Source organism: Phyllopteryx taeniolatus, chromosome 10 (genome assembly GCF_024500385.1).
Source record: "Phyllopteryx taeniolatus isolate TA_2022b chromosome 10, UOR_Ptae_1.2, whole genome shotgun sequence".
NCBI classification, from domain to species: domain Eukaryota; kingdom Metazoa; phylum Chordata; class Actinopteri; order Syngnathiformes; family Syngnathidae; genus Phyllopteryx; species Phyllopteryx taeniolatus.
Window position 1 is genome coordinate 618,829 of NC_084511.1, and position 25,051 is coordinate 643,879.

General features: G+C 39.9%; 1 protein-coding gene across 3 annotated transcripts; it reads left to right on the top strand.

Annotated features, from left to right (window-relative positions):
* Window positions 1-1,441: 1,441 nt before the first annotated feature.
* On the top strand, window positions 1,442-8,871 carry slitrk4 (SLIT and NTRK-like family, member 4). Of its 3 annotated transcripts, XR_009790591.1 has the most exons (4): window positions 1,442-2,176; window positions 2,858-5,390; window positions 5,641-6,080; window positions 6,180-8,871. XR_009790591.1 is itself a non-coding variant. In XM_061788407.1 (3 exons), the coding sequence occupies exons 2-3, from the start codon at window positions 2,900-2,902 to the stop codon at window positions 5,787-5,789; spliced, it is 2,640 nt and encodes an 879-aa protein (XP_061644391.1). In that variant the 5' UTR covers window positions 1,442-2,176; window positions 2,858-2,899; the 3' UTR covers window positions 5,790-8,870. The 3 variants fall into 3 exon arrangements, 2 of the variants coding, with proteins under 2 accessions (XP_061644391.1, XP_061644392.1); XM_061788407.1 differs by having other exon boundaries at window positions 5,641-8,870; XM_061788408.1 differs by lacking the exon at window positions 6,180-8,871 and having other exon boundaries at window positions 2,858-5,783.
* The last annotated feature ends 16,180 nt before the right edge of the window (window positions 8,872-25,051 follow it).

Sequence of the window (25,051 nt, forward strand, 5' to 3'; positions counted from 1 at the left end):
CTTGTCACAAACACTCTGGTCCCTCTGTGCCTATTTGTAAAATAATAATTCAAATCAAATTCGAGGCATTAGATGGGGAGAAAGAGGGGTCGTTTTTCAAAAGATAGTTTTCATAATATTGTACTGTCAGGGCATACAGACAGTTTTGACATATATGACAAAAATTGTTTTTGTTTTTTTTAAACTGCAATTTTGCATTACGGAAAGGTTCCTGGTAATTTCGGTGTGAAAGGCCTATAGTCCGTTTATTGTTTTCCAATGTCATTATGACTGCTGCATGAAAACACCAAAGCTATTGCCGGCCAGGGACTTTTGTACAGCACCACGGACAGATCACCAATCAATAGATGGAAAGATTTACATACTTTGGGGAAATTTAAAGCAGGTGCCTTGGAGCTTCAGGCACTGTTCTCACCACTCCATCCATCTCCTCTTCGATCTCTTCCCCCTTGCAATAAGCACATGCCTCTGACTGACTGATGTCCCACCTCCTTGCTGCCTTTCTGACTGCAGCACTCTTCAACAATAGCGCTTTCTCCTCCTCCCCAACTATTCGCTTTAAAATGCGGCTCACAGTCGCGTTCCTACCTTTCTTTTGTGTGTGTGTAAGCGTGCACACACACACACACACACACACACACACACACACACACGCACAGTCTCCACCTCCTCCCTTTTTTCGGATCGGCGCCAAGAATGATGCGCTCGGGCCGGGCCGCGCAACTCAAACCCGAGCGGACAATTTGGCAGGTGAAGCATTTGGAATCCTCCCTTTCTGGTTGGTGGCACCTCATTCTGTCATAGAGAACGGCAAACGAGACGTGCGCCTCCAAACCTATTCTCGATTAAAGTGATGCCACAGTAGAACATATCATAAGCAGCAGACGAGTGTACACACTCACACACACACACACACACACACACTCTCTCTCTCTCTCTCTCTCTCTCTTTCTGGTGCACCATCCCTTCCTCCACCCCCCCTCAGCCCACGCAGCTTCCTCCGGTCTAGTCGGAATGAATGCGGCTGAGAAAAGGAGCGAGCCACATTTACGCGCCTGACACGGACACTGCGCTGTCTTACAGGAATGGAAACTACAAGCTTCCGTCCTCTTTCTCTCTCTCTTTCACTCCTTTTTCCACCCTCTGGATAAACTGGCTGTATAAATTGTAACTTCCCTGCTTTTTTTTAATTTTTATTTAAAGATGGAAAGCGCAGAGTGTGCTGCTGGTCACCTGCATTGCATCGGACTAGCAGCTGAATAACTGCATTATTCATTTTTACGCATCAGTTTGTGCTGTCTCTCGTTCCCTACTATTTTGCGGCTTTCCTTGTTTTTTTCTTCATTTTTGTTAAGCAATGTTTTGCCTTTATTAGAGCTTGCTCTTTTTACACTCATTTTTCACATCCCCCCCCCCCCCCCCCCCCCCCCCCCCGCTGCAACTGGCAAATTGACAGTGTTCAAGGATGAGTACAAACCGTATTCGTGCAGCGAATGGGAAACTAATATATGAAATACACACAGGAGAACTAGGTACTAATAAGAATGGGAGTGCGTTGCCTTTTGATTTGTGAAATTTTACCCCTGAGGGCAACTTCAGCACTCCGGATCGTGTCAAACAGACCGCTGTTAATGAACTGGCTCATCGTTGACAGTCCTCCTGTTACCCCCTGCAGTTGGCAAAATAATAAGATTACAGTGATGGCTGACTTGTGGCATAGCATCACCAACCTTGTGCACCTTCCCACGCCTAGGAGTCGCTGGACGCGCCATCAAGATCTTTAGAATCTGCCTCCCCTCCCTCGTGTTGCATTTCACAAGCCTTCCTGCTATCAGTTCGGCGCTTCGCTTTGAAGCTTGCAACCGATCAAATGTGCTTCCATGGAGGTGGGACAACCTTGGGACTCAAACAAGCAGAGGGGTGATTTTTCCAAGCCCGTCAGCAAGAGACGCATCGGGTGAAATTGGAGCCCACCCTGCTCTCCCATCTCCTCAGCGCCCACCCCATCCAAGCCAGCGCGCTTGATGTGCAGTAGTCTGCATGGAAACGAAATGAAGGAGCGGGGAAGCCTTGTTGCTTTTTCTCAACGGCTGGGAGCGCTTCAGCGGCACCTTTCCATCCATGTCCCACCAATCCTGCCCCAAGTCTCCAAAAGGAGCCTGCACCTCAGCTTTAAGTAAGTATTGATTCATTTTCATACATTTTTTTTTTTTTTTTTGCATCAGATATTATGTTGGGACCAGCTGAAATTTCACAGGTTTAAACAATCTGCTATGCAAAATTTGCATTCCTTAAAACATTTGGAAACTGTTATGAATAAACACAGACTCAAGTCTCCAACTTGCTCTCAGACGCTTTCCCTAAATAACCTCAATGTGCTACTGTGGCTGGCATTAAACGAGACCGTTATGATAAAGAGAACCGCATTCGTTTGACTTTGATTATGACTGCTAAGCGAACAACATTGTAGGTCTGTCGTGTAAGTCTTTTAGAAATAAACTGAGATGTATGTGCAACAGCTGCTGGGTTGGCAATTTCCTGAGCATATGTTGCTTTTTTTGCTTTTTTTCCCCCTTTTTGCCTCAACCATTTGTGTTGTCCAATGAATAGGGTGATTTGTAGTACAAGCCAAATCAATCTGTTCCGATGGTGTAATTAATAAATGAGGACAATTCAAATGCGTGTGAACATCATGCAGTAAGATTTGTATTTATTTGATATCTTTTGACAATATATATATTTTTTCAATTTTGAAATGGCATTTAAATGAACATATAGTTTGATAATTATGTAGGTTTATGTACATCTTGTGGTGTGTATGCTTGTGCATGCACCTGACTTTTTTTTCTTTCCAAAGGCAACTAAATGATTTTCTGGGGGAGGATTTTTAATCGGCGAGATGATGCTCGTTCTCCTGCTGGCAGCCTTTTCCGCTTCAATCTCAAGCTCCTCCCTCTCCTCCCCGTCCATGTCAGATGGACTCCCAATGGCAGACCCGTCTGCTCCGGACTTGATGTCTGAGACATGCAGCGCCTGCTCCTGCATGTCAGTGGAAAACGTACTGTACGTCAATTGTGAAAAGATCACTGTATATCGACCGACACAACTCATCCCTCCTGTGTCGTCATTATACCACCTCAACTTCCAAAATAACTTCTTAGTTATTCTCTACCCAAACTCGTTCCTCAACTTCACCCATGCTGTGTCTCTGCAGCTGGGGAATAATCAGCTACAGAACATTGAAGGTGGCGCATTCATGGGGATGAGTGCTTTGAAACAGCTCCACCTAAACAACAACGAGTTAAAGGTGTTGCAAGCAGACACTTTTCAAGGAATAGAAAACTTGGAGTACCTTCAAGCTGACTACAACTTGATCAAGTATATTGAAAAGGGAGCATTCAACAAACTGCACAGGTTAAAAGTGCTCATTCTGAATGATAATCTCATACAGGCACTTCCTGACAACATATTTCGCTTTGCCTCCCTCACACACCTGGATATAAGAGGGAACAGGATCCAGAAGCTTCCATATTTGGGAGTTCTGGAGCACATTGGACGGATTGTTGAGCTGCAGTTGGATGATAATCCCTGGAATTGTACCTGTGATTTAGCACCTCTCAAGGCATGGCTTGAAAACATGCCGTATAATATTTTTATTGGAGAGGCCATATGTGAAACGCCAAGTGACTTGTATGGAAGGCTTCTGAAAGAAACTAATAAGCAGGAGCTTTGCCCCATGGGTACAGGAAGTGACTTTGATGTTAGAATGCCACCTGCACTCCCTGATACGGGTCAGTCATCCTCCAAAATATCCCCGACCTCCGTGGGTGCCATTCCCACAAAATCGCCAAAAACCACAGACTCATCTAAAATTTACGGTAATGGCATTGTAGCCGGTTTACCCCCTTTTGGAAGAAATAGCCAGATTGTTTCCTTTCAGACACGGAGCCCCCCAATGTTATGCCCACAGCCGTGCAGCTGTAAAACCCACCCTTCAGATTTTGGCATTACCGTCAGTTGTCAGGAAAGAAATATAGAAAATCTAGCAGAACTTATCCCTAAACCAGCAAATGCCAAGAAACTTCACTTGAGTGGGAATTACATTCGTGACATAAGCCCGACTGATTTCCGAGGATTTGAAGGTTTAGATTTGCTTCATCTTGGCAGCAACCAAATAGTCACCGTCCGGAAAGATGTGTTTGCTAACCTCACTAATCTAAGAAGACTATATCTGAATGGAAACCAGCTCGAACAGTTACACCCTGAAATGTTTTTGGGCCTCACAAATCTACAATACCTATATTTGGAATACAATGCCATTAAAGAAGTTCTAGCAGGCACGTTTGACTCCATGCCAAATTTGCAACTCCTGTATCTCAATAATAACGTGTTGCGGAGTCTTCCTGCCTATGTGTTTGCAGGCGTCTCTTTAGCCAAACTTAATTTGAAAAACAACCACTTCATGACCCTGCCAGTAAGTGGTGTCCTGGACCAGCTGCGTTCTTTGACCCAAATAGACCTAGAGGGCAACCCGTGGGAGTGTTCCTGCGATTTGGTCGCTCTCAAACTATGGTTAGACAAGCTAAGTGATGGAGTGGCTGCTAAAGAGGTGAGATGTGCCTCCCCAGTGCAATTCTCCAATATTGAACTGCGCCTGTTGAAAAACGAGATCCTGTGCCCAAAGCTGATTGCTCGGCCACCTTTTATTTTTACCAGCGCCACCCCGGTCTTGACTTCAGTTTCACCTGCAGGAGTTGGCAAAGCCCCGCCAGGAGGTCCTGTACCTCTCTCAATCATGATCCTTAGTATCCTTGTAGTGCTAATACTTACAGTGTTTGTGGCCTTCTGCCTTTTAGTCTTTGTCCTAAGACGGACTAAAAAACCAGCTGGTCGTCAGGAACTGGGGAATCAGGAGTGTGGCTCCATGTCACTGCAGCTCCACCGGCATGGCCACAAATCAGGCAAAAAAGGTTCCATTTCGGGAGATGAATTGGGAGGCGAAACATTTATCCCCCAAACCATTGAACACATTGGCAAGAGCCACACTTGTGGTATTGGACGCTCATCAGACATGGACGCTGGGTTTAAGTTTGCTGACTCGCAAAGGCAGAAAATTATCCTTCGGAGCGCTGCTGACAAGGATAGAGACGCACTCTCCACCTTGGAGCGTAACAAGCGCCTCAGTACAATCGATGAACTCGAGGAATTCCTACCAAATCGAGAGCCCAGCATGTTCATCCAGAACTTCCTGGACGGCAAGAGAGATTTCAACAGCATAGGAATGGGTGCGTATGAAATCCGCTACCCGGAGAAAACTCTGGATCGAAAGATGAAGAAATCATCACTGATAGGTGGGAACCACAGTAAGATTGTGGTGGAGCAAAGAAAAAGTGAGTATTATGAGCTGAAAGCCAAGCTTCAAGGAACACCTGATTATCTTCAGGTGCTTGAGGAGCAGACTGCACTGACTAAGATGTAGAAGCATTTGTTTTATTCAGTGAAAAATGGCAGTGTCAGATATACGTATAGGTAGAACGACGTCCAAACAAAACAGCTTTTATTATGTTTCCCCACCTCTAGTTGCACGCATCATGTAACCCCCCAACCCTTTCCTTTCTATCTTCCTTTTTCTCTTTGCAGCCAGCTGTGCGTATACACTCCCTCGCACACACACACATTCAGCAAAAAAGTGCCTTCTGGAAAATCGTATTGACCAATGCTTAGATGGACAAAATGGCTCCATACTACAAAGCTTTTACTTGGATCAGCAAGGATACATGTTACAGTGAAAGACGTTTGGATCATCCATGCCATATGTATGAATCATACCTAGATACCACAAGACAGCCTACAAACAACCTGACAGTCTTAGTATTTTTGCAGCTATGGGAATGGCAATTTTTTTTTTTCATTGTTATTGCTGTTATTATTATTTGGTTTTCTAACAAATCAAATGGTCTTGGAAAAAATGCTTGAGAATATACCTCGCAGGCTCCTTCCCTCATTTTATAACAGAAGGGTTGAAACAGAGAGATGACGGCACCTCACGTCGTAATCCTTCTTGGCTCCGAAATGTACAGGTATCTGATATCACTACTTCTGGGCTAAGTTACAAAGAATGACTCAGTGGATTCTACATTGCTTTTTTTCACTTTGTAAGGATATTTGTTTGTTCTTAGGGAAGCTCTCTGGGGCTGCCTGCAGACTTGATGCCATTTTGTCAGGATTATACACTCGTGGCAGATCACCTGCTCTATGCTGAAAGGCTAAACGGCTCCTGTTTTGTGTTCATGGGAAGGCAATGTACTGAAAAACTCTTTTGAGATTGATTTCATGACTTGCTTTCTTTGTGTAAAGAGCCATGTTAATATATAGTGTATTCTGAATGGAGTTGTGTTTCCTCTTCAAGTTACTATTTCAAAATGTATGTTTTTGGGTGAAACCGAATCGGCAATTACACTGTCAAGAGATGTTTCTTAAAAATGAAAGCCCAAGGATAAAAGAGTACAAAGCTGCTTGCCATGTAAGCGTAACTTGGAATTTATTTTGTAAGTCTTACATTATTTGTATCTGTGGGACTGGTTTGTAAATTACACTGACAAATATCTGCATATGCGCACACATGCTGTATTGCGGAGCATCATCATGTAGAGAGTGCTCCCCAGAAATGTCAAAGAGATCATTAATATGACTCAATCAGTGATAATCCTTTCCCCTCTTGTCAGTTCTCAATTCATAGTAAAAGAATTTAAAAAGATAGTTAGTTTATTTTTCTATGCAGGGTTATTTAAAGAGATTATGGTATTATTGAAAAAGGACGCTACCCTGAGAGGAACTAACTTTCATCAGAGCTAATACAGGTCACAGGTAGACGTGACCGTTGATTTGTTTCAATGGTTTATAATTTGTTCTCTGAACAAGTTGACATGATGAACAATTGTGAAATGTGATCTGTGTTGTTTTCGCACGACAAGCCAGGCGGAGTCTGTGAAGGCTCAAATACGTTCCTAATTCTTACATCTCCCACAGCATCTTGTAAAGGTTTCTTATGAACTTATGCAACCAAAATAAATGTGCATTAAACTTAATAAAGTTCCGGATTGTTGATATGGGAATGGTGACATTCTAAAAATGTGGGCTCTTAAGATAAGGACAGAATCATATCATCGGACAACGTGCAATATTAGGAACTAGTCAAGTAGGAAATGGCTTCAAATCGTGTTTGTTTTTATTAGTTTGAGGTAATATTGTTGAAAGAAAAAATGCAGTTCAAAATTAGCCTAATTAACTCTATGCGGTTTTTATTTAAAAGTATTGTTAAGTTAAACTGATGACATTCAACTGTTTGTTGACATTGCAAATGAATAGAATGTAACTTAGAAAGAATAATAAATACAATTTTCTCTCAGTCATAAATTTCCTGTATAATGGTTAATTTTCTCTTGTATTATCATGTTAATGTGAAGGTATTAAAATAAGCACCTCTTTGCACTTGTCCCCACAATTTATTTCATGTTGCACTCTTAGTTTTCGAAGAGACTTGACTTAATCAGTCAGGTTGGCTCCTACGCAGTGTTCATGGTAATTGAAAACAAAGCTGAATTATCTGACAGTTTAGTGTTGGACATCTTTAAGTGGCACAATGTTGTACTTTGTTAAAGTTCATGTGGATTTTCTGTTTTGTTTAATTCATATAAAATGTTGGTGGAAACAAACACACATCTGCCTCTTTTAACTCAAGGCAAAAAAATAATTTCAATTAGAAAACCAATTAGAAATGCAACAAAATATTTCCCCCCATCAAGTTACAAATAATTTAATTTGAGCATGTTTTGAGGAAGCTTTAACTGCAATGCCTCTTTGACTCATGCGCTTTGTGTGCCACAAATCATTTATCCAACAGGTACTGTATAAAGGTTTCTTCTGTTTTAGGCACAATCAAACATTCATGCTTGTTCCATTTCAGGGTAAAAAAAAAATAAAAAATCCGGATTTCCGTCTGTGTTAATCCAACCTATGGGGCTTTTGGGGAACCAAGTAGCTGAAAGTATGACTCATCCAGACGCCAGAGAATTTTCCTCATTAATTATTAATACTTTGGCAGTTATGAACTAAAAAGGATGTGGGAAAGGGTAGTGAATTTAGATAAGTTCTCTCCCACAGAATGCTCACTGTTTTACACATTTTTTCCCCGGCCCGGTTGGTCATATTTGTAATCATATTGCTTGGCAATGTCATGCTTGTACTTGGATACATTCAGCTCGAAATTTGTGTCTGCTCAGTTCACAATTTTACTGCTGTGATTTAACTGTAGTGCTGTGTTCTATTCATGGAGTCTTTAAGGGGCTAATACATTTGTATAATTGCAAAAGAATGTCTGATAACTGTTTTTTCCCTATCTTTTAGTTGTGATCTATAACATGCTTTTGAAACGATTATGCAATTCTTTGCTGAAACCCAAATGTAAAAACCATCTCTGCGGTGGCTGAGACCATTCTCATCTGGTGGGTTTGCTTTGGGGTATCTATGCCTATTTCTGGGAATATTGCAGGGGAACCTTAGGGCATTATTTCCCAACCTCTATTTAGCAATGTCACCCAATTTAGATGAGAAAAATCTCACAGTATACCACCATAACACAAATATCAGAAAAAGTATGACTACTCTTGTCCCAATTTACTCACAAATACGTATTCTGAAATCTGGTCCTGTTTAATTGAACAAGCCATGACTTATTATGTTGTATGAATGGCAACAGGTGGATACACAGGTTTGTTTGACCTTCTTCCATCTAATGGAAAAGTATTTAATCAATCTGGCTGTCAGATGAACAAAGGTATATTTATAATTAATAACTCATTTTCTGACACGCCGGCACGGTGAGTGACTGGTTAGCACATGTGCCTCACATTTCTGGGGACCAGGGTTCAAATCCCGGCCCCGCCTGTGTGGAGTTTGCATGTTCTCCTCGTGCCTGGGTGGGTTTTCCCCGGTTTCCTCCCACATTCCAAAAACATGCGTGCTAGGTTGATTGAAGACTCTAAATTGCCCGTAGGTGTGAATGGAAGCGCGAATGGTTGTTTGTTTCTATGTGCCCTGCGATTGGCTGGCGACCGGTTCAGGGTGTACCCCGCCTCCCGCCCTGAGATAGTTGGGATAGGCTCCAGCAGCCCGCGACCCTAGTGAGGATAAGCAGTACAGAAAATGGATGGATGGATGGATTTTCTGACACAGTTAAATCGGATTATTTCCCAAGGCATCGCTTATGAGTTCTCCTGGAAGGCTAGTCACTGCCTTCGGGGCACTGCATTAACCGAAGGGCACGTGGTTACTCTATGACATTGACCACAAGGGGCACTGTGAGCTACAGGATTATGAATGGGACACAAATACTGTAGTGTGAAAAGTAAGGATGGGCGAGTACCAATGCCTTATTTCAAGGTATCTGGTACTCGTGAAGGCTGCCAATATCTCCCACCGGTATGTAAGGCAAAAAAAAAAAAAAAAAAAAAATCTGACATCGAGTAAATCCTTCTTGCCAGTAGTTAGCGCTACACTGCGGCAGTTTGGCACATCGGCGAATCATCATGTGGGTAAGAAAGAAAGAAAGGTCTTTGTTCGATCATTGTTTTGATTGAAATTTTATGTATCCTATATACTGGTGCTATCAGTACTCGGTATCGTTGAGTACTCATGAGTATATGTTCATAATGGTTTTGGTTTAAAAAAAGGGGAATCGAACATGCCAAGTGAAAAGTAAGGATCTGGAGTGTGTGAATACGTTAGGAAGGTGAATGTTTTAGATGCCTTCCTTTTTCATATATTTTGGACAGCTGGGTGGAATCTAACTTTGGTTTCTCCATCACTACATTCTATATGCTGTGTTCTCCTGTGGTATTTAGTCTAATTGTGAACTAATTTCATCCTAAACACCTTGCTAAGCTGTCGGGTAACAATTGTAACAGCAGTGGTACATGTCTATTGTCGGCCTGTGTTGGGGAATGTTAATGTTGTGGTTTTGGCATCTGTTGTGGTCAGGTGGATGTTTGAAGCGGGATGAAGGGGGGCGGCTTCTCCCCGGTTAGCGCTAATTACTCAGTGCATCCCCAATGAGAGGGAAACAATAGATCGCCTTCCCAACAGCTGCCTCATTAAATGTAGTGGTTGTTGCTCAGTTGTGGCTACCAGGCTGCCATTTTGACACCATATTAGTGACATACATGAAAATAAATAACCTTGCGTGATAATTATATTGTGTCTTGAAGAGTCAAACATGGACTTGTACTATTTGCATTGAGCCTTACTGTTAGTTTATTAAGCCCTTGAGCATGAGATGACAATACGTAACTTGAAAGAACACCATGTCACGAGCCAGAAGCAAAATTATGTAAGCTTTCTCTGACTTTCGTCTTTGCTGTGCGGTTAAAGTTTCACAGTAGAAACTCCTTGAGGAGCTATTAGGCCCCCATATCCACTCCATTTAATTAGCTTCAGTTATTATTATTATTTTTTTGTATTCTGTCATTTCAAATACTGTCTTGCAACACCTTGGTTAGGACAACAAGCGCTTGACATCTAAATATAAAGAGATGAAACCTTTTAAATGATATAATTGAATGAACTGAAACTAAAACCCATTCAATAAGTTATTACAGAAAGCAAATATTTTTAAATCCCAAACAAAACAAGTGATATGTATTGTTATTCAGTTATTTAAACTAGCTGTGCTGAAAATACTTCTGTGGTTAGCGTGCCTGCCTCACAATCTTGGTTCTTGGTTGGAATCTTAGCTTAGGGTCCTTCTGTGTGTAGTTTGCATTTTCTCATTTTTCACTTGCAGTTCTCATTTTTCGGTTTAGTTCAACTCCCTCCCACTCGGTTAACTGAACATTAATTGTACATTGGTGTAAATGTGAGTGTGACTAGTCTGTTTGTGTCTTGTGATTGACTGGCTACCAAGGGTGTACACTGCCTCTCGCCCAAATTCACCCGGGATAGGCTCCAGCTTGCTTCCCTGCGACCCTGGACAGGATAAGCACTGCAAAAGGAATGGATGGATGTAACCTTTCACAGTTTTTGCCTCGAGGTTACACACAACCACAATTAATCAGAAATAGACAGCAATAAATAAAGACACGTTAAGTATAGACTTCCAGTTTTAATTCACATGATTTCAGTGAGTATGGCATTTATTATTTATAAGAGTTCTGTTACTCCTGACACAAAATAACCCAAATTTGTATGTCGGAATTAACATAGTGTCTATCATTAACCTCGGCAAACACAGTAGAAAAGTCTTCATTACAGTAAATATTTTTGTGCCTCAATTTTCAGTGAATCAAAGTACATTTGTATTTGGATCAAATTATATAATTGTGAAATCTATCATCCTGTTGCGATTTATGATAGAGCGAGACACAGCTGACTGTGGACAAAAAGAAGGGTACACGCTGGACTGCGATCAATCACAGAGCACATACATTACAGACAGACACCCATTCACACTCACATTCACTCAAACGAGCAATCTACAGTCTTGAAGTAACCTACCATGTATATTTTTGGGAGTGTTGGGGGAAATCAGAGCACCCAGAGAAAAAAAAAAATATTTGTATAGTGCCACTTCACAACAGACATTATCTCAAGGCACTTTCCATATGGTGCAGGTCAAGAAACTACTCACTCATTTATGATACCAGTTGAACTTAATCTGAGAAAGCACTTTAGTGACAGAAAAAGAAAGCTCTCTCCAAGGAAGAAACCTCAAACAACGGAATCGCAACGTCGGGCGGACGTCTGCCGTGAGATTTAGTGAAAGTGCAGACTGCACGCCAAAACCACCACACATCCCAGCAGCTTCTTTCCCCTTGCCATTAACTTTTTAAATTGTTGACTCATAGGTTCGCTGTGAGTTCACACCATTTTTTGCACTTCTGTCGTATCTTAATTACTGCAGTTGTCCATGGAGCATTGACACTTTGCTATCATTTTCTCACATCTCTGTAGTCATTATTACAGTCTATTCATCATTGCAGCTCTGTCACATTGCATAATTGGCACACTTCTGTTGTTCATCAGTAGTACTGTACTATTGCGCACTTTGTATTTCTTATTTCTTAATGACTATATATACAGTGTATGTATATATATATATCAATATATATATAAATGTGTGTGTGTGTGTGTGTGTGTGTTTCTCTAGAGTGATACAGCAACAATTTCCTTGTGTTTAACATGGTTCTGTTTTTGACAAAGCTGAAAGATAAGAGAGAAAAGGATAGAGGGATTATGGGAGTGATAAGAACCGATGAATAAAAATGTGTATAACAATATAGATAAGTGTAATAATGCTACAGGGATTAGCAGTAATGATGAAGGTACATTTCTTGCGCAACAATAAATGATTTTAATTTGTTCCTTATATCAACATTTACAAATTGTGTATTTGCATTTCTTATTTCTTATATACTTCATATTCTTCCAATATTTCTCGTCCATCGAGCCATCCATTTTCTATACCACTTATCGTTATTAGGGTCACGGGTGAGCTGGAGCCTATCCCAGCTGACTTTCGGCGACAGATGGGGGACACTCTAGACTGGTTGCCAGCCAATCACAGGGCACAGCTCGACAAGCAGGCATTCACACTTGCATTCACACCTACATGACAGTTAAGAGTCTTCATTTAGCCTAACATGCATGGTTTTGAAATACGGGAGGAAGGTACTCGGAGTTAAGCATGGGGGCAACATGCAGGGAGGCCCAAGGAGAGACTGCCTTTTATTCTGTTTTAATTTTTGCTTTTATTCCTTATGAAGTGTCCTTCTTCTTTTGATTAATTACTTTATTCTTTACTGTCTTTTTATTTAATATACCATATACGCTATTCTGTATAAATATACTCTTTTTGTTTTAGAATGTGTAATTGGTAGTTCTTTATTTAACCTCTTTTCTCTGTCATGAATGTTTTTATTACTCTGCATGTCCTTACTAACTCAGCCTCTAGTTTTTCCTCATGTCATTTCCTGACAGTTTTGTTATTGTCAGTCACACTGTTGTGTGTGTCTGTGAGTGTGTGTACGTAATGCGTGTGTGCAACTCCAATGTGTCTTGACACGGCTTTGATTGTGGAAAGCACTTAGTGATGCAATGTTTGAATGAAAAGTACCATATGAATTAAGATTGATTGATATTATTACGGCGGCACGGTGGGCGACTGGTTAGCACGTCTGCCTCACAGTTCTGAGGACCGGTGTTCAAATCTGGCCTGGCCGGTGTGGTCTCTGTGCCTGCGTAGGTTTCCCCCGTGTACTCCGGTTTCCTCCCACATCCCAAACACATGCATGGTAGGTCGATTGTAGACTCTAAAATGCCCGCAGGTGTGACGCATGAATGGTTGTTGGTTAATTTGTGCCCTGCGATTGGCTGGCGACCAGTTCAGCGTGTACCCCGCCTCTCGCCCGAAGATAGCTGGGATAGGCTTCAGCATGCCCGCGACTGCGATAAGCAGTACAGAAAATTGATGGATGGGTGGATGGATATTACTACAAAAACTAATTACTGCAGACGTGATGGCACTGTTGGCTGCACCTTTGGGAGGAAGAGGGCATACTACAGGGGAGAGAATGAAAAGACAAAGAAAGGGGTTTGTAACATAACACATAAACATAGCGAGAGGGCCGAGTCAGGATTTAAACCCGGAACCTTTTACTCTGTGGCAGACGTACGATCCACATCCATTTTGTTGGGCTCATCTCTGGGAGGAATCATATTCCAGAATATATTTTATATTTTGTGAAAAAGTCCATTCCTGGTTTTTGATTCTTGAATGTTAGCTATTGATAAGCACCTTGTTGTGAACTCTCTTTATTTATGAGGGGCAGTCTCAAAGTAATGAGCCCAATTTAATTTATCCAACTAATAATTTTTTTTTTTTCTGATTTTTTTCACAGTTTGTAGTTTAAACACTTGTTTGAAGGGTTATTTATTATTATTTTTAAAGTTTGGTTTCAGCCTATCCTCTTCCCGTCAGCCAATTTGGAAATGGGATCGTAGTTGGATGCCCGTCAGAAGCAAACAGCTGTGATTGAATTTCTAGCTTTGGATGGGGAACCACAACGAAATATTTTCAAAAGTTTGCAAAATGTGTATGGGGTTGGTTAGTGTCATGTCATAAATGATGACGCACAATGATGATGTAAACAATCGTGTATCTACGATCTTATCTGATCAGTGCCTCGACCCTAGCACTATTCCCTGGATTCACTACTGAAGATAGTGTGCACTCAAAGCACTCGTTTTTCACCTTTAATCCTGGACACCTACTTTTTTACTGTGCTGTAGCCTATTGCAGCATCACCGTACGCATTTTAAAACATGGGAGGCAGAAATTAATAGAATGCTTTTTTACCATCCTGTACAATACATGTCTTAAGAAATTGCACACATCTGCGTGTTATTGGATCAATGTCAATTAATATGCGACACATTTTAACTACATAATCGATGTTCTTCAAACACTATCTGTTATTCTTTTAGGATTATGGAGGTCCTAAACTTTGGTTTTGCTTCGTAATGTTACTGGTGTCCGAAAGAGACAAACGTGAACTTCAAGAATTTGAGTTGTGCCTCACTGTTATTTTCTGAGAGTTTGGTTAGCCCCAGAGCACAAAATGTAAACTTTCAGGAGAACACCATGTTGCAATTCATAAGCCACAGGTAATATTTTATAACCATTGTCTCTCACTTGTTTCTTTGCTTCTGTGGGATAAAGTCACATAGTAGAAATCTGCAACCCCTTTAATCAATATTTGGCTTTCATATCCACAACATTTCGTTAATATTTAATAAGTTCCTATTCATATTATGTAACCTGAATATACTGTGCATTCCACGTTGCAACAGTTTGCTTTGAAAGGATGAGGTCCTGACATCCGCATTATCAAGTGCCAAAACCTCTTAAAGGAGATAATTGACTGAGTAAAAGTCATTATTCCATGACAGTATCATAATCTGTTTCATGAATTAGTTGGTGAAGAGTATTTTCTTTTCTGTTTTCTCCCAAAGTCATTATTTTATTAAACAGGATTCAGTTAATTGAAGAAGAACACATTATGAATTATTTGCTAAAAAAGACTTGGTCTTTAGAAATGAATTATTTAAAGTTTTTGGAAAAGTTAAACATTATGGCATGTGTTGAAGACACCATGCTGGTTTTAAAGGCAGCCGTTAATACATAATTCTTGCATAATTGTTGAAAGAAAGTTTGCAGACAAAAGAAAAAACTTCAGTGTCATGCTTTTACTGGAGAACAGGTTTTGATGTGCACGCTTCTGTTTAAGTTGGGTGGGGGTGCCGGGTGCCATTGTTCCCAAACTTGCTGTCACTTTCACAAACTTTCTTTCTAAACTTGTTCTGAACCACTTCCTCAAAGTATACGGACTGATCGATATTTTGCACAGCAACCAAAGAGACTCCAGTTCATTATTCAAAACTTACTTACTCGAGTTTTCTCCAGGGGGAGCTGGGGGATCGGTTGAAATAAGTATTTAACACGTCACCATTTTTGTCACCAAATATATTTCCAAAGGTACTATTGGCATGAAAATTTCACCAGGTGTTGAGAACAACCCAAGTAATCCATACATATAAAGAAAGTAGAACAAATAAGATCAGAAATTAAGTTATGTGTTATAATGTGAAATGACACAGGGAAAAAGTATTGAACACACCAACTGGTATTTTTTTAAATACTTTGTAGAAAAGCCTTTGTTTCCAATGACAGGTTCAAGATGTCTCCTGTATGGAGAAACTAGTCACATGCATTGCTGTGGTGTGAGTTTGGCCCATTCCTCCACACAAGCAGTTTTCAAATCTTGAAGGTTCCGTGGGCTTCTTTTATGGACTTTGTGTTTCAGTTGTTTTCATAGATTTTCGATTGGATTCACATCAAGTGACTGGGTGGGTCATTCTAGCAGCTTCATTTTTTTTCTTTGAAACCAATTGAGAGTTTCCTTGGCAGTATGTTTTGGATCATTATCCTGATGAAATGTCCAGCCTCATTTCATTTTCATCATCCTCGTAGATGGCAGCAGATTTTTGTCAAGAATGTCTCAGTAGATTTGCCCATTCATCCTTCTGTCAATAATGTGAAGTTTACCAGTACCATTTACTGTGAAGCAGTCCCACAGCAACATATTCCCACCTCCGAACTTCACTGTTGGTATGGTGTTTTTAGGGTGCTGTGCAGTGCCATTTCTCCTCCAAACATGGTGTGCATTATGGCATCCAAATAGTTCAATTTTGCTCTCATCAGATCAGACTATATTCTCCCAGTATTTAACTGGCTTGTCCAAATGTTATTTAGCAAACCTTTGACATGTTCTTTTTTTCAGCAATGGGGTCTTGCATGATGAGCGTGCAAACAGGCCATGGCGCATTACTCATTGTTTTCCTCGTGACAACAGTACCTGCAATTCCAGGTCTTTTTGAACAACTCTTCGGATTATTCTTTGCACTTCTCTGTCACAAATCTTGCGAAGAGCACCTGATCGAGCCAAATTTATTGTGGTATGATTGACTTTTCACTCACGTATTATGGCCCCAACTATGCTCACTGCAACGTTTAGAAGCTTAGATATGCATCTGTAACCAATACCGTCGTTCTGTTTTGCAAGAATTACTGTGCGATGGTCATGAGATGTGTCTTAACTCACAACTTGGTAATGGGGCCTTTTTATAGGCCATCAATTAGGACTGAACCATCTGATATTAATTTGCATTGACGAGGGGCTGGATTGCTGTTGGATTACTGATGGATTTTCGGTGATATCTTGGCTTTCCATGCCTTTTTGCACCTCCCTTTCTCCATGTGTTCAATACTTTTTCCCTGTGTCATTTACCATAATTTCACACAACTTAATTTCGGATCTTATTTGTTCTACTTTCTTTGTATGTATGGATTACTTGGGTTGTTCCCAACATCTGGTGAAAATTTCATGTCAAAAGCACCTTTGGAAGTATATTTAGTGAGAAAAATGGTAACGTGTTAAATACTTATTTCAGCAGTTGTGTATATATATATATATATATATATATATATATATAAATTGCTTGCTCTTTGACCATCCAAGATTAACTAAAGTGCCATGGTATTTCACATAACGCCGACCTTCCATGCACCTCTTGCAGTTTTACCGGTACTGCAACAATGCAAGGTTTTTGAAATCCTCAAAGATTACAATAGCACAGTGTTTGTTTTACTTTCACAACAACATCAGCAGAGCAGTACTGTCACTTTTCACTCAATAGCATCAATACCAAAACCTTTTACCCTTCACGACTGTTTGAAAAACTGTAGAGAACCTATGCACAGGTGAATTTGAAGTGGAATAAAGTGACAATTTTACAACGGGTTGTGATTCTACAAAACCAGCCCTAAATATATGGCATACACTAACATCATCCATATTAACCACCATGGATACCAATTTTTTGATGAGAGTCCAAGGAATTTGCTTGAGTACCCTGGATCAAGGCGTCAAAACCATAAAACAGCCCAATGGGCACACAATAGTACTTATGGTGTTCACTGTTATGGTGGCTTAAATGCAGAGGACAAATTTTGTGAATATGTACAAAGTGTAGAATTCATGACAAAAAGTATTAACTATTCTTGTTATACTGGTGACCAGTCCAGGGTGTAGTCTGCCTTTCACCTGAAGTCAATTGAGATCCATGCCAGCTCCATGCAAGCATGAGGAGGATAAGTGATATTTTTTTATTTTCAACACAGTCATATGGCTTGGTTTGTTTAAAGACTCAACAAAAAAACTTCTTGTTTTTTCAACTAAGACCTCTCCCTTCATGTGCTACTTAGGGATGACACAGAATTGGAGGAACACAAAAGCACTGTTTGAAAAACAAGCAGAGGATTCAAAGTGGTTTGTGTTACTTGTCTCCTCTGTTGAATTACTCTGGGAGTTACATCCTTTCCTCCTGGTATCATGTCACACAATCCATGGAACCCATGCAGCTACAGGATCTGCTACGCTGATTTGCACTTAGCTGCACACCTGCTTTAGAAACACCAACCAAGTCAGAGTGTAGTGTACTCAGACAAACTGTATCACCTTGCCAAATGGGGTGAGAGTTGATTACAATTTTGAGGTAATTATGTATACTTGTTTTTCTTCCTTTTCAACATGCTACAACCCCAAAATCATCTGAGAACTAGAGTCTTTTATGGGGAATTGCCAAACCTTTCAAGTGTCACAGGGGTTTCAATGAAAAAGTATCAGGTTTCTGCTTATTTATTTAACTACTAACTAAATTATGCCTACTATTGTAAATCTATGCAGTTCTCTGCCACTCAAACTACAACCACACGATCAATATTGTTCCATTAGTACTTTTTCTGACAGTGACAATCAAAACAAAACTTTGATTACCACTACATTATGTGTTTGATATTCAGTTCTATTTAACATCCCAGTTCTGAAGCTATGAAAGTCATTAAAATCCCAATGATTTGTCAGGTGACTCAAAAGCCATTGTTAGTTATCCAATTCATTTGAACTTAAAAGCAGCTGTTTTAGTATCACACCAGCACACACTGTGTATCTAGTTCCTCTGGGTGCAAATCTACACGTTTCTATTTTATTAGATTGATCTAGGCGAGATCAATAAAGGCAAGGGAACAATTGCAGACGAGTAAAGTAGACAACTTGAGAGCTGTGGGAGTGCTTCGAGAGGTTGTTTGTTGGTGGGTATGTCTGTAAGAGTGTGTGTTTTGTGCCTGCACAAGTGTGCATGTTTTGTATGTGTGAATATCCCGGAGGAGCGAGGCGATTCCCTTTTGCTTTGCTCTCTTTTTCTCAACTTTCTCTAATCAATAGCTTTCATTTCATCATGAAACCTTATTCTGCAGAATACATCCTATTTTTTTTTTAACTTTAAATTTACTGGATCTTAACTTACTCAAAATTTAAATGGAATTTGATTAAATAACTCTGGATTGGATGTAGTTATTCTAAACACATCTAAAGTCAAATTTGAAAGTATTATTGCTGCGCCATGCTTTCCCTTACTCGGGTTAAATTTTATTATTTTCATCAATTGTACACCATAAATGTTATACTGTTGATGACCATCATGCCTGAAAGCAGCACTGCAGAATGTACTTTGAATTTCTTGAGGAATCGTCAGTATGATTTAAAACCTAAGAATACAAACTCGAGGAAACCCAGTGTACTGACCACTTAATGCTAAACAGCTTACATGTAATCTGCCACTGAACAAACATTTTTCTTACCTTCACCCAAACTGCCAATAATTGATTGCTCTTCTTTTTTTTGTCTTTCTGTTGTCTTCTTTTTGATCTTTCTGAACTGAATTACGAGCTGTACTCTCCCCTGATGCCTTGTGATTGATTGGGTTTTCCTCCTAACTAATGAATTGGCTCCTGAAGGACTGAAGAATGGACCAGCTTTGGCGCGAATGTGGATGCTGCTGAAGACGGCTTAACGACTCCTGACACCGCAGATTTTGTGCTAACCGTGATTATTTGGATTTGGTGGGAGCCATTACAGATAGCGTCAGGCTTTATCTCATGGTAAAAATGCTCCAAAGTAAGGACTGTCGGCATTAAAGTTTGGGAGGAAAGCAGACAAAACGGTGAGAGTGTTTTGTGTCGGTAATATCATACTGCATATTACTTTTGGATTTTTATTGCTATCATGTTCCTCACTATTCTATTCTCATATCACACCTACAAGTGATTTGTCGGAACCAAGTAGGTCAAGGAGTCAAATTGAGAAAATTCCTTTCAAATCAGTTTGACAAAAAACATGTATCGCCACTTGTTTTTTCATAAAATTAGATTCTAGGGTTTGAAGACATTGAAGACATTTATAGAAGAAGTCTATGTAAACATTTAAAACATTGAACATACTTGCAGAAATACAGTGATGGTTGTGAAAAGATAGATTTGCATTCTTGATGCTAAATACCATTGGTCTAATAGCTGGTTGTAGTAGTATTAAATGGATACAGTAGGAAAATTCCTCAGACAACTATCCTTCACTTAAATTATCATACTCATATTTCAAGGGTGTACAGGAAGGCATTCAAAGGAATTTTACCAATACAATAGCAGGTTCAAATAATTTCTATGTTACACTGAGCTTTAATAAGTGCAAAAGCATTTCCGCACAATCTACAAAAATTACAGTTATTCATTTGTTTGGCTTCTTTAGCTTCTGCCCATGTTATTGTCAACCAAATTCAATGTATGAGTTTAAGGTAAATTACAAATAAAAGTTAGTTATACTTAAAGCCCATTCTTTTTATCTATCTGTCCGTTCTTCACCACTAATCCTGTTCAAGGTTGTGGGGGATTGGGCCCTATCCCAACTTAATTCGGGTGAAAAGCAGACTAAACCCAAGGTGGTTGCCAGTCAATCAAAGGGCACATATAGACACGGGTAACCCATCTCTTATTTCTTCTTTGTCTCTTATCAATGTACTCCTTTTACATAGTGCACCCTAGTGGTCAGACCAAAACATCACATAACTGAAATTCCTTGTGTTACGGCTCCATTTAAGTGAAATGTGTGGCAAGACTCATAGAAAATCATGCTGTTGGATGTTGAAATGTTGAATTGACAAGTTGTTACTCTAAAAAGTGTTGTATTTAAGAGAAACATATGCCATGTTTGTAAGAACATTATCAAGTATTGAGAGCTCTGTATCAGGGAGTACTGAAATGTAAGTACTTCGACTTGTACTTCGTATATAAAAAAAAGGTATTGGTGGATCCCTACCAACAAAGTAACTGCATTATTGAGTATGATGTTTGTATAACAATTAATAAATATTCCCAATGTCACTCACGGTGTAGTGACTTACTCACATGACCTCTGTGCAAGCAAGCGTGGGTTCAGTCGACGCTGTGAGTGTAAATGGTTCTCTGTTTGAATACTGGATGTGCTTTGTGATTGACAGTTCAGCTTGTACTCCGCATTTTGCCGGAAGTCAGCTGAGTTAGGCTTCGGCTACCCGCCACCCTGTAGAGGATAAGTATATGAAAAGGATGGTTGGATCATCTGGCTTTAGTTCATGTTAAGAGGATTCTCTAAAATACAGCAAACTAATGTTAGGTATATATTGGGGCGGACGGTGGAGCATCTGGGCTCACAGTCAGAGCTTCTGGGTTCGAATCTCGGCTCTGTCCTTTCTGTAAGCAGTTTATAGAGTTGAGGAGATCCTCCGGTTTCCTCCCACATACGTGTTAAGTTAGTCTAAAAGTTAAAAATGTCCATAGGTGTGCATTGTTGTTTGTCCATGCCAGGGGGACTTATATACAAATCCTAAAAAGGCCGCAAAAAATGTTTTTGAGTTAAATGGACATTTCTCGAGGTCGGTCAGGCCACATGCGATAATATTGTAATCTGTAATACTGTAACCCACATATGGAGATCAACATGAAAATAAATACATATTGACACAGTTTTTTGTTGTTGTTGTTGTTTTAGATTTATTTTGTTCAGACAGACTTTTTTTTGCCAGTTTAGAGGCAATCTCTTATCTGGCTGACAGTTTTACTTCTACTACTACTACTACTAATAATAATAACTATAATAATAATAATGCATTACACTTATATAGCGCTTTTATAGACCCTTAAAGACGCTTTACAATTGCATGCATTATTCATTCACGCCACAGTTACGCTACGCGTGCCCTGGGGCAGTCTGGCGGAAGCGTATCTGCCATTCTGTACCTACAAGCCCCTCCGACCACCACCAAACATCCAACCACATTCATTCATTCATTTTATTTCATTTCACTTCAGTATCAGTTGTCACGCTGGCCTTCCTCAGGGCTGATCGTGCTTCAGGGTGAGAGGTGTCTTAAAAAAACAGGTGATCGGGTCGGGAAACCTTCAAAGTAAAGTTCCCCGACCTGCTCGAGTCTGCGCTCTAACCCCGGCTAAGAATGGTGTCCAGGCGTGAGGACAAAATAAGCCGAAAGGAAAAGAAGAGGACTCTGGAAATTAGACATAGACGACATACTAGAGATTTAAAAAAAAAACAGGACACACACAAGAGTTTACAGACCACCTCAGCACTATAGAGAGTACCAGCAACATAAAATTCACACATGAAGAACTAGATACACATGAACTGGACCATATCATTACTGGACATACACATACACCACAATGAAGACACATATAATAACAGAACCCATACAATGTATTTTGAGAAAAGATTTTAAAAAAAAAACACAGTAGTAAAACCATATCAACAACTCACACACCCCAAACACACAATGACACCAGACAAGAAATGCGACACACTGTATATTAAATCCCATGTAAATCATGTAATAAAACATACATTGGCATAACCGGACGAACTTTCAGCACCCAAAAAAAAAAAAGAATGCCAGAACGAATATGAGACGGAAACAGCAGGACCATTCACCAGGACGCAAAGACAGACAGCAGAACAAAAAAAACAAAACAAAAAATCAGCCATAGATATGGAAGTGTGGACAAAGGGACGAGGGGGCATACATGGCGGCGGGGGGGTTGGAGAGCGGACTCGATCGGGTCAAGGAACTTTATTTCGGATTTTCTCGAACCGATCAGCTCTTTTTAGACACGTCACAACAGGAAGCAGTGACAACTCTGACGAAGGCTGGACTGACAGCCGCAACTGTCAGCAAGGTAAGAGATTTCCTCTTAACCGGCAAAATGTATTTGTCTGAACAAACGAAATCTAGAAACATATTAATAAGAAGAAGACAAGATGAACGTTTTCGACGTACATGTTGACACAATATTATTCATCCTGTCAATGTTGAACTTTCTTCTTATTTAAATCTACGTCTTTTTTGTGTGTGTGTTTTTAAGTTGCCCAACGTTGAAGGTCGAAGGAAGGTGTTTTGCCACCATAAATTTTCAGAACATCAAGATAAATGTAAATGAAACCAGAAGCTACTGGTTGGATTGAGTGAAAATGGGTACAATCATTATAAAATTACAATTATTGTCATATATTATTTTGATATCCTCTTGTTTTTTCAAAGTTAATATTGTTATTTTATTTTATTTATTTTTTGCATTGTCTTGAGGATGACGATAAGTACATAATCGAGAGGATTATCTTTTATTCAGTCAATGTTTGTTTTTATTATTAAACTATAACTGTCACTTTTTATTTCATTTTTTGATGGGGTTTGTGAGTGTGTGTGTGTGTGTGTGTGCATGTGTGTATGTGTGTTTCGTAAACCAACATTAAAAGGTCTTAGGAAGGTGTTTTACCACTGCAAAATTTGAGAACACCTCTAAAGAGCAGGTCAATTGTTTTGACTCATCTCAGTGAACAGCAAAACAAACTCAGTTAAATATATAGTACTGTCATCTTTGTCATTTTAAATCCATTTAATGGATGTTTACATGCGTAAAACTTCATTTTGGTTAATACTGATCAAATAAAACTGTGCTGTGCAATGCTGTTGGTGTGTGTATCTGCTTGTGCCTCTTTAATAAATCATGCAACTAACTTGAAAGCATTTCTGAACTACTTCACAGGTAAAGGAAGCATATACAGTAGCTTTGATTATAGTGTTGCAAACAACTGGAATCCAACATGGAAATATAGTGTGCCTGTAGCAAGACTTCTCTTCCGACTACGTGTACGCTGCAGACCATGATGCCTAATTCGTATATTTTTGTTAAATCCGATCTTTTAATGTAGCTGCTGTAGCTGTAAAAAAAAAAAAAAAAAAAAATATGCGACTTCTACTGGCGACGGAATGAACATGTGACATTACACGCAAACTGAATTAACCTTCAGCATGTATGCAGCCTCATTGTTTCTGTTTCTTCTGATTGAAATCTAATTTTAGAACATAAATGAAATTGAAGGTTGTAAGTTGTTGGGCCACTAATAGCATTTTCAATAGCAACAACCTAATATGACATGTTTTGTATCTATTTTTCTGCTGAAAAAAAATTATTATTTGCTCTTCGCAGTGAGTCCACCATTTAAATGTGTTTTTTCACACATTTTTTCTATTCTTGTCAAAATGTGTCCATTTCTATTGTGTTATCAAGTCTGCATCTTCATTGTTCCATACATGATCAGAAAAACACTCTTCTTTGGAATATCAGATCGGACCGGATCTAAAATCTCAGATTTTTCCACTCTTATACAAGCAGTCCATTACATACACTTCTATCCAGCAGCGCCCGGATGCCATGCACAGCCCACGTGATCACAACAACAGGTTGCTACGGTGGTAACATAGTAACAGGGAGTAAGAGTGAATGTTTCTTGCTTAAAGTTGTTTATTGACACTCCAGTTGAAGTGCAATGTAAAACTAAACGCACAGAACAAAAGAATTATACCTGTTGAATGTTCAAATACATCACAGACTTTGTATCTTTCTTCATTTTTGTTCAGAAGAATCACTACCCCAAAGCTAACACACAAACAAACTCGGGTCACTTATATCTTTCAAAATAATGAATACTGGGACACAAACGCTGTACAAACACATACAAAAGGCAACATAACAATATTCCCAGGCATATATTCTTCGAACTCTGTGATAAACAAATTATATTAACAATATTCGATCATGACTTCTTTTACGGCGGCACGGTGTCGACTGGTTAGAGCGTCAGCCTCACAGTCCTGAGGACCTGGGTTCAATCCCCGGCCCTGCCTGTGTGGAGTTTGCATGTTCTCCCCGTGCCTGCGTGGGTTTTCTCCGGGCACTCCGGTTTCCTCCCACATCCCAAAAACATGCATGAATTGGAGACTCTAAATTGCCCGTAGGTGTGACTGTGAGTGCGACTGGTTGCTTGTTTGTATGTGCCCTGCGATTGGCTGGCAACCAGTTCAGGATGTACCCCGCCTCCTGCCCGATGACAGCTGGGATAGGCTCCAGCACGCCCGCGACCCTAGTGAGGAGAAGCGGCTCAGAAAATGGATGGATGGATGGACTTCTTTTACTTTCTTTGTTACTACAAGGGCG